Genomic DNA, 13799 nt, shown 5'->3' on the forward strand with positions numbered 1-13799 from the left:
TCCTGTCCTGCAAATAAATGATAATGCAAAACATTTTTTATTCATTCATTCTTTGATTATCTATTTCAGGGTCACATGCAACTAGAACATATACTGCCTTCACTGAGTGTAACATAGATGGTTAACAAAACATGTATGAATAAAGTAAATTAATAAATATGTACATACATCAAATACTCCTTACAGGTTTAAAATCACTTGAAGGATGCATACAGTCACTCACCCTCAGACAGACTACATATTTACAGCCAATTTGGAAGAAGGCCAATACGCCTAGGGTACATTTTCCTTAAACAACCTCTTCAAAAGTTAAGGAATAAAGAATAAAGCTAAGAATTCCAGATCTAGTACTCTACAAAAGAGAGATTAGGTTTAAATAATATAGCAATAACCCACGCCTGGGTGTGGGTAATGCTAAATTTACCCACGGTTGGCGTGGTTTGGTCCAGAGGGCGAAGCCCGAGGGACCAAACAAAGCCAACCGTGGGTAATTAGCATTACCCACACCCAGAAGTGGTTATTGCTATTATATGACATTATTTAAGAAAAGAAACTATTACTTTTCTTAAATAATGGCATAGTATAATGCCTGTTTACTGCCCTTCCGCAGATGTCTGGCATCCGGCAGTTCTGATGTACTGCGGCGCCTGCGCGGTACATCAGAGTTGAGCAAAAGCAACGGAGAAAGCAAGATCTCCGTTGCTTTTATGTCTCGCTATGTTAAATGAGTTTAACATAGCGAGACAGTTTTAAAATAAGCAGCGGACATCTCCGTTGCTTATTTTAAACTGTCTCGCTATGTTAAACTCATTTAACATAGCGAGACATTCAAAAAAGCAACGGAGATCTTGCTTTCTCCGTTTTTAAACACTGCCTCGCTATGTTAAATGGGTTTAACATAGCGAGACAGCTTTAAAATAAGCAACGGAGATCTCCGTTGCTTATTTTAAAGCTGTCTCACTATGTTAAACCCATTTAACATAGCGAACAGTTTAAAAACGAGTTATACTAATGGAAAAAAGTCCGGGCGACCGGACCTTTTTCCATTAGTATAACTCGATTTACAACGGGCACGCTGGCCAATCAGCGTGCACGTTTTGGGGGGATCATGGTATAATATGACTTATACTATAGTTTCAGATGTTATAAATCAGTCTACAAATCTACAAAACTTAAAGATCTAAATCACTGTACAATGAAGTGTTGTATAAGATACCAAAAATCTGAACTGCAAACTACCAGCTGCATACAGTTGCAAATCAATAATAAACCGAAAGCTAGTGTTGTTAATACGTAACTGATTAGGTGGTAAATGTAAACATATTTTAAAATTTATACCAGTTATACTGACTTACAACTATAAACTGTCACAATTCAGCAAACAAGCTAGAAAACAGAATTGTTAATATGACATTGATTCAGTGGTTAATGTAAACCTAAAAGTAAAACACGTAAAATAATATGCCCCAAATAGATTTTCATATTTTCATCAGTTATGTGTCCAGAATGAAATTTACAGACTACATCTTAATCACTTTTGGAATCAAGCAGTCTGCAATTGCCCAGTATATGAAATGTATACTATCAGCTGGAAGCTATAAAACAACACCAAAAAATCTAAATAATAAGCTGTGTAATCAGTTCTTAAAAAGTGTTATTTAAAAATCAAAACTCAAAAAGCTTAGTTTAATTGAAAAGAAAAAAAAGAAAACAAAAAGAAAATAAATCAGACAGATCAACTTATCACCAGTGAAGATGGAGCTGGTTGAATCCAGTCCCCTTTGCAAACCTCGAGCTTTTGCCTTGTAAGTCTATAAGTTGAGAATGTTGATAAATGTATAACAGAGGATGGACTGTAAGTGGTCAGTAAGTTTTGTGAAAACAGGCTTACATGTGAAGTACAGTCAATATGAAGGGTCAAGCTCCTGAAAAGACAAGTGGAAATTAAAATGAATAAGAATGGTGGATAGCAAATGTACCTAACAAAATTAGTTGAAGGATGACTGAGTTATCTTCATTGTTCTAGGATGAAGTTATGCGGATGGAACAGCCTTATGGTACCTGCACAGCTGATGGATCAGATGTCCCAGTTAATAACTTATACAGTTCATACAACCTCTCCTATAGTATGCAGGTATGGAAATTAACAACATTTTAGTAAATGGAAATTTTTTTCAGAATACTGCTAACCAGTAAGAGTATTAATAAGCAGTAAGGTATGAGGAGTGATGGATTCATGCCCTCAGATGTGATGCATGTCTGAAGAGAAAATCCTTACAATATCTGGGAGCTATTTAATACCTCTTTATCTTCTCCATGTGCCTTAGTAAATTAATAAGATTGATATCACTATCTTAAGTACAATCAAGTTTAAATTAAAATATTTAGTTAAAAGTACCAGTATTTGAGTATGTACTTGGTATAATTATAACATGCTCCAAAAGTTGCAAATACTTTTGAAGTAGTAAAATTACAGTTGAGTCTGAATTGCAAGCTTGACTGCTACTGTCTTCATGGCATTATTTAAACAAAACTGGCAATTTGTATGTTTTAGGTCCAACAATGAAAACTATTAAAGATATGAGCAAATGCTGTAAGACTGAGTATACCCTCATACATTTATTTATTTATTTATTTATTGTTTGACTGCATTTTGTTGGCCAGGTAGCTTTCAATGGACCATCAAATTAGATATGCAGGGGATATATATGGTGGCATTTACAGTGACTAGAGAAAGTTTGGCATGGAACCAAGGAAACTTGCCTGGTCCTTGAATGATGGAGTTTTCAGATACAGCCTCTGTGCTTACACCTGGGGTGAGCAGCGCAATGTTTCTGATGACCTAAAGGTGAGCTGAAAGACAAGGACAGAGCCTGAAGAAGTAATGTCAGTGTTTTGTGAAGACACAGTGTCCATGTAGTCTTTACAAGATGTCATTAGAGAAGTCCCATTTGTGAAAGTTTATCCCATTTTACTTACTGATAGTGTCTTGAGTGGTAGGGCTGTGATGGATGGAGTAATGGATTCCAAGATAGGTACCACAGTAACAGAGATTAAGGTGAGTCTGTTCAGTGCTGCAGGATGATATGAATGACTGTGTGTTGATGATTCATCGGGGGGGGGGTGGAGATAGGGAAGAAAGAGATGGTGATGTAGTCTAATGCTGTGGTGCTCGGAATGATCCTTACTATATGTATCTGTCATACATCCGAAAGAACCTAGTAGTGTGGATTTCAGTACAAATAAGGGAATTTATCTGGTGATTTGTTTTCTAATGCTGTTACAAGGTGGTTGGAGTGTACATAAAAATTAAAATGTGAATACATTAATGGGCAAATAGCATATTCATTTTCATGTAGGTAATCAAATGGTAACTGCGAGGTTATATGCAAGAATGCTTAAAACTCTGTGGAGAAACATTTTCAAATGCTTTGCTGCCATGGCAATTTTCTCTTTTCACTTTTGTAATTTTGTGATAAAACACATTGTCAAAATAATTTAATAAACAACATTCTGAACAATTAATTGAGTGATAAATGAACAAATGCTAAGTTGTTTTGATACACATCTTAATTATAACCCTATCTAATATGTAAGCCACACTTTATTAAATATAGTCACTATGTACAACATGTTTTATATATATATATATATATATATATATATATATATATGGTTCCCTATTAGAATCCTGAAACACTATAAGCCTGAAAGTCAAAATCCTGAAAACTAATGACTGAAAATGCAAAATCTCGAAAATGCAAAATCCTGAAAGTCAAAATCCTGAAAACACAAATAATGCTAATATGTCACTATAAAGACACTAATATCTACCAACTGACCCTGACCCTAACCCTAACCCTAAGGTCCGTCACTATCGCACACTCACCTGACCCGCGCCCTAACCCTAACTCACTTAAACCGCCCCTAACCCCAATATTTGTCACTATTGCATACATGCCTAACCTGTGCCCTAACCCTAACTCACTTATACCGCCCCTAACCCTAACATAAAACCAACCGCACACTTACCTGGACCCAACGCATGACCTAACACCACAGGGCTAACAATAGCAAAGCCACAATGACGTCAGTATGTCCATTTTGTGTTTTCAGGATTTTGACTTTCAGGATTTTGCAATTTCGAGATTTTGCATTTTCAGTCATTAGTTTTCAGGATTTTGACTTTCAGGCTTATAGTGTTTCAGGATTCTAATAGGGAACCATATATATATATATATATATATATATGTGTGTGTGTGTGTGTGTGTGTGTGTGTGTGTGTGTGTGTGTGTGTGTGTGTGTGTGTGAAATATGTATATGGTATGCCATTTGATTATATTCATATGTACAGTGCTAATTATCTTAACTGTTGCTCATAGTTAATGAATGTCAAACCTTAAACACTCTGGTATCATTATTGTCCAATACAATAGATATATATTCAGCCAAAATGTAAGATTCTTTCCCTTATTTTAACTCTGCTGAAAACTATTATTTTTTCTTTCATATATACTAGTTCTATTCAAGAAAAAGAAAATGGAGGAAATTTCTTCCAGTTCCTCATGATTGTCTTAAGAGCCATTGCTAAGAGACATTAAAGGAGTGGTAGTTATCCTTCACAAATGCATATGCATATTGGGGCATTAAACAGAGCAAAAAAAATTCCAAAACGAATGTACCAAAAAATCTAAAGGAAGAAAAAATTGCTGGTCCAAGCAAGGGTCACACAGTTTAATCATTAAATTTATTAAGCTCTGTGATACTAGCCTGGGCCAACATTAAACAGAGACAAGTCGTTGGAAAATTGGAAACTGTCAGATAACAGTGCTCGTGCAAATTATTTGAATTATGTCCAACATTAGATGTCCTTCAAGAATGCAACTGCAGTCCTGACATATGGGTTGTCCTGCCTCAGGCAGCCCTCGGTCGGCCAGATTCCAAAGTCTGGGTCCGGCGTCAGCTGATTTCGCCTCCTCCCCGACGTCAGAGCGGCTGGGGTATAAAGGCATCCGCCGACGCCATCTTCTTCAGTCTTTCTTGCCGCACGGTGCCCAAAGCAGAAGCAGTTCGCAAGTGCCGGTCGGTCAGCTCCTGTGTTTTCAGTTACCGAAGTCATCAAAAAGCTAAGTATCCCATTGGGGAACATTTTTCTTGCCTCAGCCGATGTCAGAAAAAAATTGAAAAAGTTAATAATTGTTTGTCTTGTGGTAAACAAATACCTCATAAGGACTTCCATTCTTACTGCCTTCCCTGCCTGGGCCCAGACCACGACGTCTCGGCCTGTGCTGCCTGTGCTTGCTTTAATAAGCGCACACTCAGGCGCCGGGCAGAATTTGCCGAAGACTTTTTTGGTGAAAAATATGCTTATATCATGCCGTCGGAACAACCGACAGCACATATTTCCAAAAAACGTAAGGACCGGGACCAACATCCTCGGCCCGCGTCTTCCACCGATACCATGCCTAAGCCTTCCGCGAGTGCATCGGTCTCTTCGGAGGCGGTAATTCAACTGCTCCAGGCCAACGACACCGCTTTACCACGTACTTCGGTCCCGGAGGTTTCCCCGGTGCCGGTTGTTGATTTTCTTCCCGAAACCGAAGCTCAAGATTTACCTAACACCATTCCTGTGGATAAAGTTACTCCTGCACGTGGGGCACCTAGGCCTCCGGTCTCCATGTCCATCAAGGCCTACACACGTGCTAAGGCTGCCAGCCAGGCTAAGGCCCATCCTCCTAAATCTTTTTCCCAGGGCCCCTCTTCTGATAAACAGATTATGACTCTAGCTGCAGATCTAATCTCTCTAATCAGAGGTTCTCAGTCGCATCCAGACAGAGGTTCTCAGCCGCCTGCAGATAAAAGGCCTAGGACTGAGCAGACAGATACCCTCTCTTCAGATGAATCCTCCAGGGATTCAGAGCACTCAGATACCCAGGAAGAATCCTTCCAGGCCTACGAGGATTCTGATGCTGAGGAATCGATTCCTTCTGCCTCTCCTTCAGAGGATATTTCTTTTGGAGAAGTTCTCCACTCCATGAGAGAACATTTCCAGTGGCAGAATCAGGAATTCTCTGACTCCAGGAAAAGGCTACGTACCTTCCTTAATTTACCCCAGCACAGACCATTAGCTATTCCTCCAGTGTTAGATGTATTGGATGATGTGTACTCAGACTCCAGTGCTTCTCCTGATTCTCTCCCTCCTGCTCCTGTCAAGCCAGACAGATATTACAGGGTTCCTGAAACTCATAAGCATCTCTTTAAGGCCCACTCTGTGGATCTAGAAACTATTTCTCAGGGGCCCAAAGGAGTGGCTACTTCCTCGGCCAAAAACCCTTTGCCCGCGGACAGGGAATCTAGGTCCCTGGAGAGATGGGGCAAAAAAGTTTATACCTCTTCCACCCTTGCCATGAGGTCACTTAACTGTCTTTTTCATATGTTTCAGTACCAAGATTACTTAATGGATGATTTACAGAAAAAGTTAGCCTCTCCTGAGCCCATAGATAGAAAGGCATTGCAGGATTTGGTTCATAACACTCAGCAGGTTAGCAATCATTTTCTTCAGCGTGGTTATGATGCATTGGAAGCTTCATGTAGGGCAGCTATGACAGGGGCCGTTATTCGTAGACATGCTTGGTTGAAAGAACAGCCACTGCCAGACCATGTTAAAGTAAAGCTCCTAGATGCACCTCTGGAAAAACAGAAGCTTTTTGGTGCTAATGCACAGGATGTGTTGAAGTCTATTGAGGAAAAGGCTAAATCAGTACAGACAGTCAAGGATTTCCTCCAGGTTCACCCACCCTGATTCAGCAGAAATTGGCCTTCAAAGAATTGGTCCTTTCCAGACACTGACAAGTTTCAAAGGGGAAAAAACAGGTGTGCTCGAGGTAGAGGGCAATACCGAGGCTCCTACAGGGGCCGCCAGTGGCAACCACCAAATCAGAGAAGTGGCGCAGGGAGTTCAACTGCACCACAGGGACAATCACAATGACTTGACTTTCACACCGCCGACCAAGGCTCAAAGAGAAGCACCTCTAGGCAGAAAATTATCCTTATTCTCAAAGAACTGGCACATTTTAACCAAGGACAAATGGATTCTGGACATAGTAGACAAAGGTTACAGGTTCCACTTCCATACCTTACCAACGAGACAAGGCATGCCAAACCTGCCACAAAATCAAAGGGCAGAGGCACTCATACAAGTTTCAAAGCTGTTACAAATAAAAGCAATAGAAAAGGTTCCTCCTCAGGAACAAGGCCAGGGATTCTATTCAAGACTGTTCCTTGTTCCAAGAAAAGAAAAGCAATGGAGACCTATCCTGGACTTGTCCGCTCTAAACACTTTTCTCATTGTGCTAAAATTCAAAATGCTGACGTTACAGCAACTCCTTCCCATGCTGGGCAAGGGGTCTTGGCTGGTTACTCTGGACCTCAAGGAGGCATACCTGCATGTCCCAATCAGACACAGTTGCAGAAGATACCTCAGATTTCTTGCAGGGTCAGAGCATTATCAATTCTCAGCATTGCCGTTTGGCTTATCTACTGTGCCCAGAGTATTCACGAAATGCCTGGCATCAGTAGTTGCACATTGCAGGCTCCAGGGGATTCAAATATACCCTTACCTGGACGACTGCCTTATACAAGCTGACAGCAAACAAACTTTGATAAGAAACTTGGACTATGTCATTCAATTACTACAGGCTTTGGGATACACAGTCAACATTCAAAAGTCAAGACTACTGCCATCCCAACAGATTATTTTCCTAGGAGCCAAACTGGACACACAATCATAAATGGCTTTCCTCACAGAGGAGAAACAAGAACATTTACCTGATTACTTCAAAAGCCTAGCAAAGCTCACCCAGCTGACTGCAAGGAAAATCTTGCAGGCCCTGGGGTTCATGGCATCTTGCATTCTTCTGATCCCTCTGGCAAGACTACACATGAGAAAGCTACAATGGTACCTAAAAAGCTTATGGTCTCAACACAGCCATGATCTAGAAGCCGTAATACCACTCATTCCATGCCTGCAAAGGGAATTTTTGTGGTGGGCTCAAGCAAGTCATTTAAACAAAGGCATGTCTTTCAACAAACCTCTAGCAAGTCAAACCATTACAACAGACGCCTCAGATCATGAATGGGGGGCGCACATGGAGGGCAGATGCATTCAAGGGCAATGGACTCCCAGGGAAATGCATCTTCACATAAGTCAAAAAGAGATGTTGGCAGTGATACATGCAATCGAGGCCTTCGGAAAATCCCTTCAACAAGGTCATCTGCTAATAAGGACAGACAACACCACTGTCATGTGGTATATAAACAAGCAGGGAGGCACTCATTCTTATCCCATCTGCAGACTAACAATGACTCTTTGGGAAAAATCCCTGAAACTGAACATCCACTTGCAATCTCAGTTTGTTCCAGGCAAGGACAATGTTCTGGCGGACAGGCTGAGCAGAAATTTCTTGGATCCGCACGAATGGATGCTGCATCCACACATTTTCTCACAAATAACAAGTGCATGGGGAAGACCGGACATAGATCTCTTTGCTTCTCACCTCAGTCATCTCCTGGAGAAGTTCTGTTCAAGGATGCACCATCCTCTAGCCTGGAGAACGGATGCTCTCTCCTTCAGCTGGAACTCCCTAACAATTTATGCATTCCCTCCTCTACCATTACTGACCAAGGTGTTACTGAAGATCAAAGCAGAACAGCCAAAAGGAATTTTGATAGCTCCAGACTGGCCAAGGCAGCACTGGTATCCATTGCTACTGAGCATAACTCACACCAAAACGTGGCCCTTGCCTCAATGGCCTCTGCTTCTAACTCAGCACAATTACAGGACTGTTCATCAAAACCTGCAAACATTGCAGCTGACAGCTTAGAGGGTTCCATGACTTTCACCCATATCTCTCTTTCCGAAAAAGTTCAAGAAATCCTGCTGGAAGCACGCAGACCTTCCACCAGAAAAACCTATTCAGCCAAATGGAAGAGATTCATCATCTGGAATGCCAACAAGGGTCAGGATGCATCAGTAATGAGCATACCACAGATATTAGAATATTTGGCGGAAATGTTTCATAGTGGCCTCTCATATTCTTCCATAAAAATTCACGCTTCAGCAATCTCAGCAAAATACAACTGTGACCCACCTGTGTTTCCGCATCCCTTGCTAAGACAGTTTCTAAGAGGGATAAAGAATATCAAACCTCCCAGAAAACCACCAGTACCTGCATGGGACCTCAATTTCGTCTTGGAAAAATTAACTCTTCCTCCTTTTGAACCAGCAGCATCTTCAGAAATGCAATTTCTCTCCTGGAAAACGGTTTTCCTGTTGGCAGTTACATCAGCAAGAAGAGTCTCGGAGATACAGGCCCTCATGGCAGTACCTCCCTTTCTCATTTTTCATCAGGACAGAGTTTCTCTAAGAACCAATCCTTCATTCATGCCAAAAGTGATATCCAAGGTGTCTCTAAATCAAGCAATTCACCTGCCTACTTTCTTTCCCAATCCACAAAATAAGGGGGAAAAGCTGCTGCACACTTTGGACATACACAGACAATTATGCTACTACTTGGACAGAACAAAGACCACCAGAAAGTCTGACCAACTATTTGTAGCCTATGCTGCTGGAGCGCAAGGAAAGGCAATCTCCAAACAAACAATTTCAAAATGGATTGGACATTGCATCAGATTCTGTTACTCTTTCCATGGAAAAGGTGTGCTAGCCAATATTAGGCCACACTCCACCAGAGCTGTAGCCACATCCACAGCCTTTCTAAGAGGAGTGGCTACAAAGGACATTCTAGAGGCTGCTACATGGAGCTCCGTGCATACATTTACCAAACACTACAACCTGCCTTTATACTCCAGATCCCAAGCAGGCTTTGCTTCGGCAGTCCTGCAGGGCATTTTAGCTACACCATCCCTTTCTTAGATCCTACCACCCCCAGCTTGGCTATGGTATTCAACCCATATGTGAGGACTGCAGTTGCATTCTTGAAGGACATAGTACAGTTTTGTACCTACCATAAATGTAGATGTCCGATAGATATGCAACTGCAGTCAGGTTTTCCCTCCCACCTACCCCTCTGCAATTTTCCTTTAGGGTCCATTCCCCCCTTTCTCTATTAGCTGGGGATATCTGTTATGGTGTATCTGTTTATTACTGTTGTGCATGTCTGGAATTTTTTATCCATTCACCAAATTTAGCCTTCTTTGGAGGGCACCTGGCATCTGGGGCAAGAAACACTGAAGAAGATGGCGTCGACGGATGCCTTTATACCCCAGCCGCTCTGACATCGGGGAGGAGGCAACATCAGCCGACGCCGGACCCAGACTTTGGAATCCGGCCGACCGAGGGCTGCCTGAGGCAGGACAACCCATATGTCAGGACTGCAGTTGCATATCTATCGGACATCTACATTTATGGTAGGTACAAAACTGTACTTTTCACCTACTACAATTTTAAAAAATGCTGTCAATCAGATTCTGTTTGTATTTCATACATCCAGCAAACTGTTCTAACTGTTTATATATTATGTTTGTATTACATGGTATAAGGAGTGATTTATACAAACATGTCTATGTATAAATAGTCTCCAATACAAAGATGAAGTTGTGCGTTTAGCTGATATGTCTTTATTTATGTTTTTTTTTGAATAATTTACTTTATTTGCATGACTCAGAAATGTGTGGTGTGGAGTGAAGTACAACCAATGCTCATAGCAAATAATGCCACTGAGTAGTAGATAAAAGCAATATTTAAATACAAAATAAATAAATAAAATCCACACATAATAAAAAAGAAGAGTTGTGTTTTTTGTCCATTCTGTTTAAGGGCTTCATCAGAAGTAAATCAAACCCAGCCTCACATACTTATGTGTGCCAAAGCTGAATTACATAATTAAATTACTTAATTAGTAAAAGATTTAATTCCCACTAAACAAATTGATTAAGTAAGAACAAAAACAACTGTAGTTTAACTTTTTAACTTTTAGAAAACTTCAGTTATTTGATGTGACCATGAACTAAACAACATTGTTGTAAAAAAACATTGTTGTTGGCATATACAAGTATGTGAGGTTGGTTTGATTTAGTTCTGATGAACTGATGAAAGAGATAGCGCCACATAAAATACATTTTGACAATGAACAACAGTAACAAGTTAAACATTTTAAGAATTATTATGCAGGTAATTATAAGAGTAATACAAAATATTTTCATATATATTATGAGTTAAATTATCATATATAAATCAAAGATATGTTAACATGTAATAGCAGGAGGTACAATGGCAGTAATAATGAGTATAGGTTCAGTATGAGGTGAATTTCTTGGCATCCAAGTCTCCATGTCTTCTAGACCTGTTTGTATAAAACACTCCTTATTCCATGTAATATAAGGGAAATATATAAACAGAACAGTTTGCTGGAGATATGAAATAAAAACAGAAGATGATTGACAGCAATTTTTAAAGTTAGTTGTGAACCGAACATTATCCTATATATTGTAGTTGTTTGAATAATGCTGTTTAAGTTTTTAGATATTGTAATTATTTCTTGTTGAACTTTACAGTTTATTAAGAGGATAATTGTTTTATTTTCATTCAATTTAGTTTAGATAACTTAAAAATAATGTATGGACTACATATTCCATAGATGACTTGATATTAGCTAAAGTTAGTAGCACATAATCTGCAAATTTCTAGATGTTTTATGTCATAAGATTTACTTATTTTTAAATCCCTTGATGATTTTTAGTGTACATTATTGAAGTCAAAGGTTCCATAGGTAATGCAGATTCAAGATGTGATACATTACAGTCTTGTTTTGTACCTCTTGTATTTCTGTGGCTTGAGAAATATTTTATTTATTCACTTATTTGACATTTGTTGACCGGGGTAGTCTAACTAAGCCAAACCCCTTTTTCAGCGGAGACCTGGGGAGAAAAGCTCCACTTACAAAATAACAAGTTAATAATAAAAATAAATAAATAACACAATGAAAGCAAATAATACAATATTGAACGAATGCAACATAAAGCAAACATTCTGACCTAATGTCAATTGCCAAGATTTATATGTAGAGGCACCAGTAGTATGTAGTCAAGAAAAATACTGGAAATAATGGGGGAGTAAGGAACAAAGTTGTACCCCAATGCTTGTAAGCAATTAATATATAAAAGGAGAAGTAAGGTACAGGGAGGAAATGTTAGAGAAGAGTACTATATAAGAGGAGAAAAGGTAGGAATATGGGCGCAGTCATTAAGCAGGGGAAAGAGTACAGAGGTATTAAAGTAAGGGTAAAGAGGACAGAGGCACAACATGAGGACCGTATATACTTTAGTTTTAATGCAACCAGTGGAGTTACTATATAACTTACTTAGTAACCGACTATATGAACCTAGAAATCCAGATTTTCCAATACTTTGCTACATGTTTTTAATTCAGTATCTAAACCAAGACCACTTTAATTCTTATTTACATATTCTGTTAACATAGTGATTTTTTTATGATATCCCACATTTGTCTTCTTATAATCAGTCCTGTTTGATACATTGGTTATTAAAATGGTGCAATTACTTTTACTATGTTGGAAAGGACTGAAAAAATATTGTAGTCTGTATTTAAAAGTGAAGTTGTCCTGTAAGACCCACATAAATGTGGATCTCTCTTTTACTTCAAAAGGTGAGGGGGCAGTGAACATAGTTTCCACAAAAGTGTAACTGTGTTCTGATTTGAATGCTTATTAACATTTTAGAAACTGAATAACATTTTTGGAAATAATTTACAGATCTCAGACAGTATTATATCTCAGTCCAGGTTTTCTTTGTTTTTTTTTAATTTGTTTGTTTAGTAATAAGATGCAATTTCAAAAACTTTCTAACATTTTTATAGTCTGTTCTTGATGTTTCTAATTCATTTATATAGGTTCATAAGTAGGTAGTAGGCTATCGGCCCAAGGGCCCACGTAAGCCTAGACAGCAAGGTTCCATAGCTTACACCACCCAAGAAAGTTATTTTCCTGTGCCACTGTCCAGCAGAGACACAGAAGTGATGGGTGTAATTTCTATTTCAAATGATGGTAAGAGTGAAAACAAAACCAAAACCACAAGGAATCACTCGTGGAGCCCAAATAAGGGTATGAGCGCAGCAGCTAACAATCCAGTAGTTGTAAAAGGGTAAATTCCCCTAGTGTAGTAAGGATGAACAACAGGAATACACAGGAATAAAAATCCAAACACCAGTTTAAAAGACAGGTCCTGAATACATCACCAGAAAGACCACCATATTGTACCATACTATCTTCAAGCCATAACAACCCTGTGTCGTGGGGGATAGAGCCAAAAAGGTCCACAATGTCTAAGGTAATGAAAATAATGTCCTTTGAAAATAGGTTGGTCTTGACTTGTCTTAAAAAGTCCCAGGAGTCTCTGAGAACTGTTGTGCCTTGGTTGGATAAATCTTTTAATTTTACATCCACAAATCTAGCTAAAGGGGTTGTGATGGAGCCCTCAGAGGAAACTATAAGCCTCAAAGGGGGATCATTGTGATCTTTGTGAACTTTCGGGATCCCAAATACAGAAGGAACCCTGGGATTCTGAGTATGTAGATAGTTGTAAGTATCTAAGTCAATGGTGCCTTCCAATAGTAAGTCATTAAGTATTATATTAATTTTTGATTTAGAAATATTTATTTCATTAATGGAAGCCTTAGAATAGTGTAACGTATTCTCTAAGCTTTCCTTCATTTTAGATTCATATTGTATTGCATCCATTAAGACAGCACCACCCCCCTTATC

General features: G+C 39.2%; 1 protein-coding gene across 1 annotated transcript in view; it reads left to right on the forward strand.

The window, feature by feature from the left end:
* The window catches only part of SCNN1B (sodium channel epithelial 1 subunit beta), a 1718819-nt gene that overhangs the window by 1245850 nt on the left and 459170 nt on the right, over positions 1–13799 (forward strand). Inside the window, exon 7 of the mRNA XM_044089820.1 lies at positions 2027–2134. Coding sequence (XP_043945755.1) covers positions 2027–2134 — 108 coding nt within the window. The remainder of the gene's footprint in view (positions 1–2026; positions 2135–13799) is intronic.

Source organism: Protopterus annectens, chromosome 12.part0, assembly GCF_019279795.1.
Source record: "Protopterus annectens isolate FY-2018-M chromosome 12.part0, PAN1.0, whole genome shotgun sequence".
Classification (NCBI taxonomy): domain Eukaryota; kingdom Metazoa; phylum Chordata; order Ceratodontiformes; family Protopteridae; genus Protopterus; species Protopterus annectens.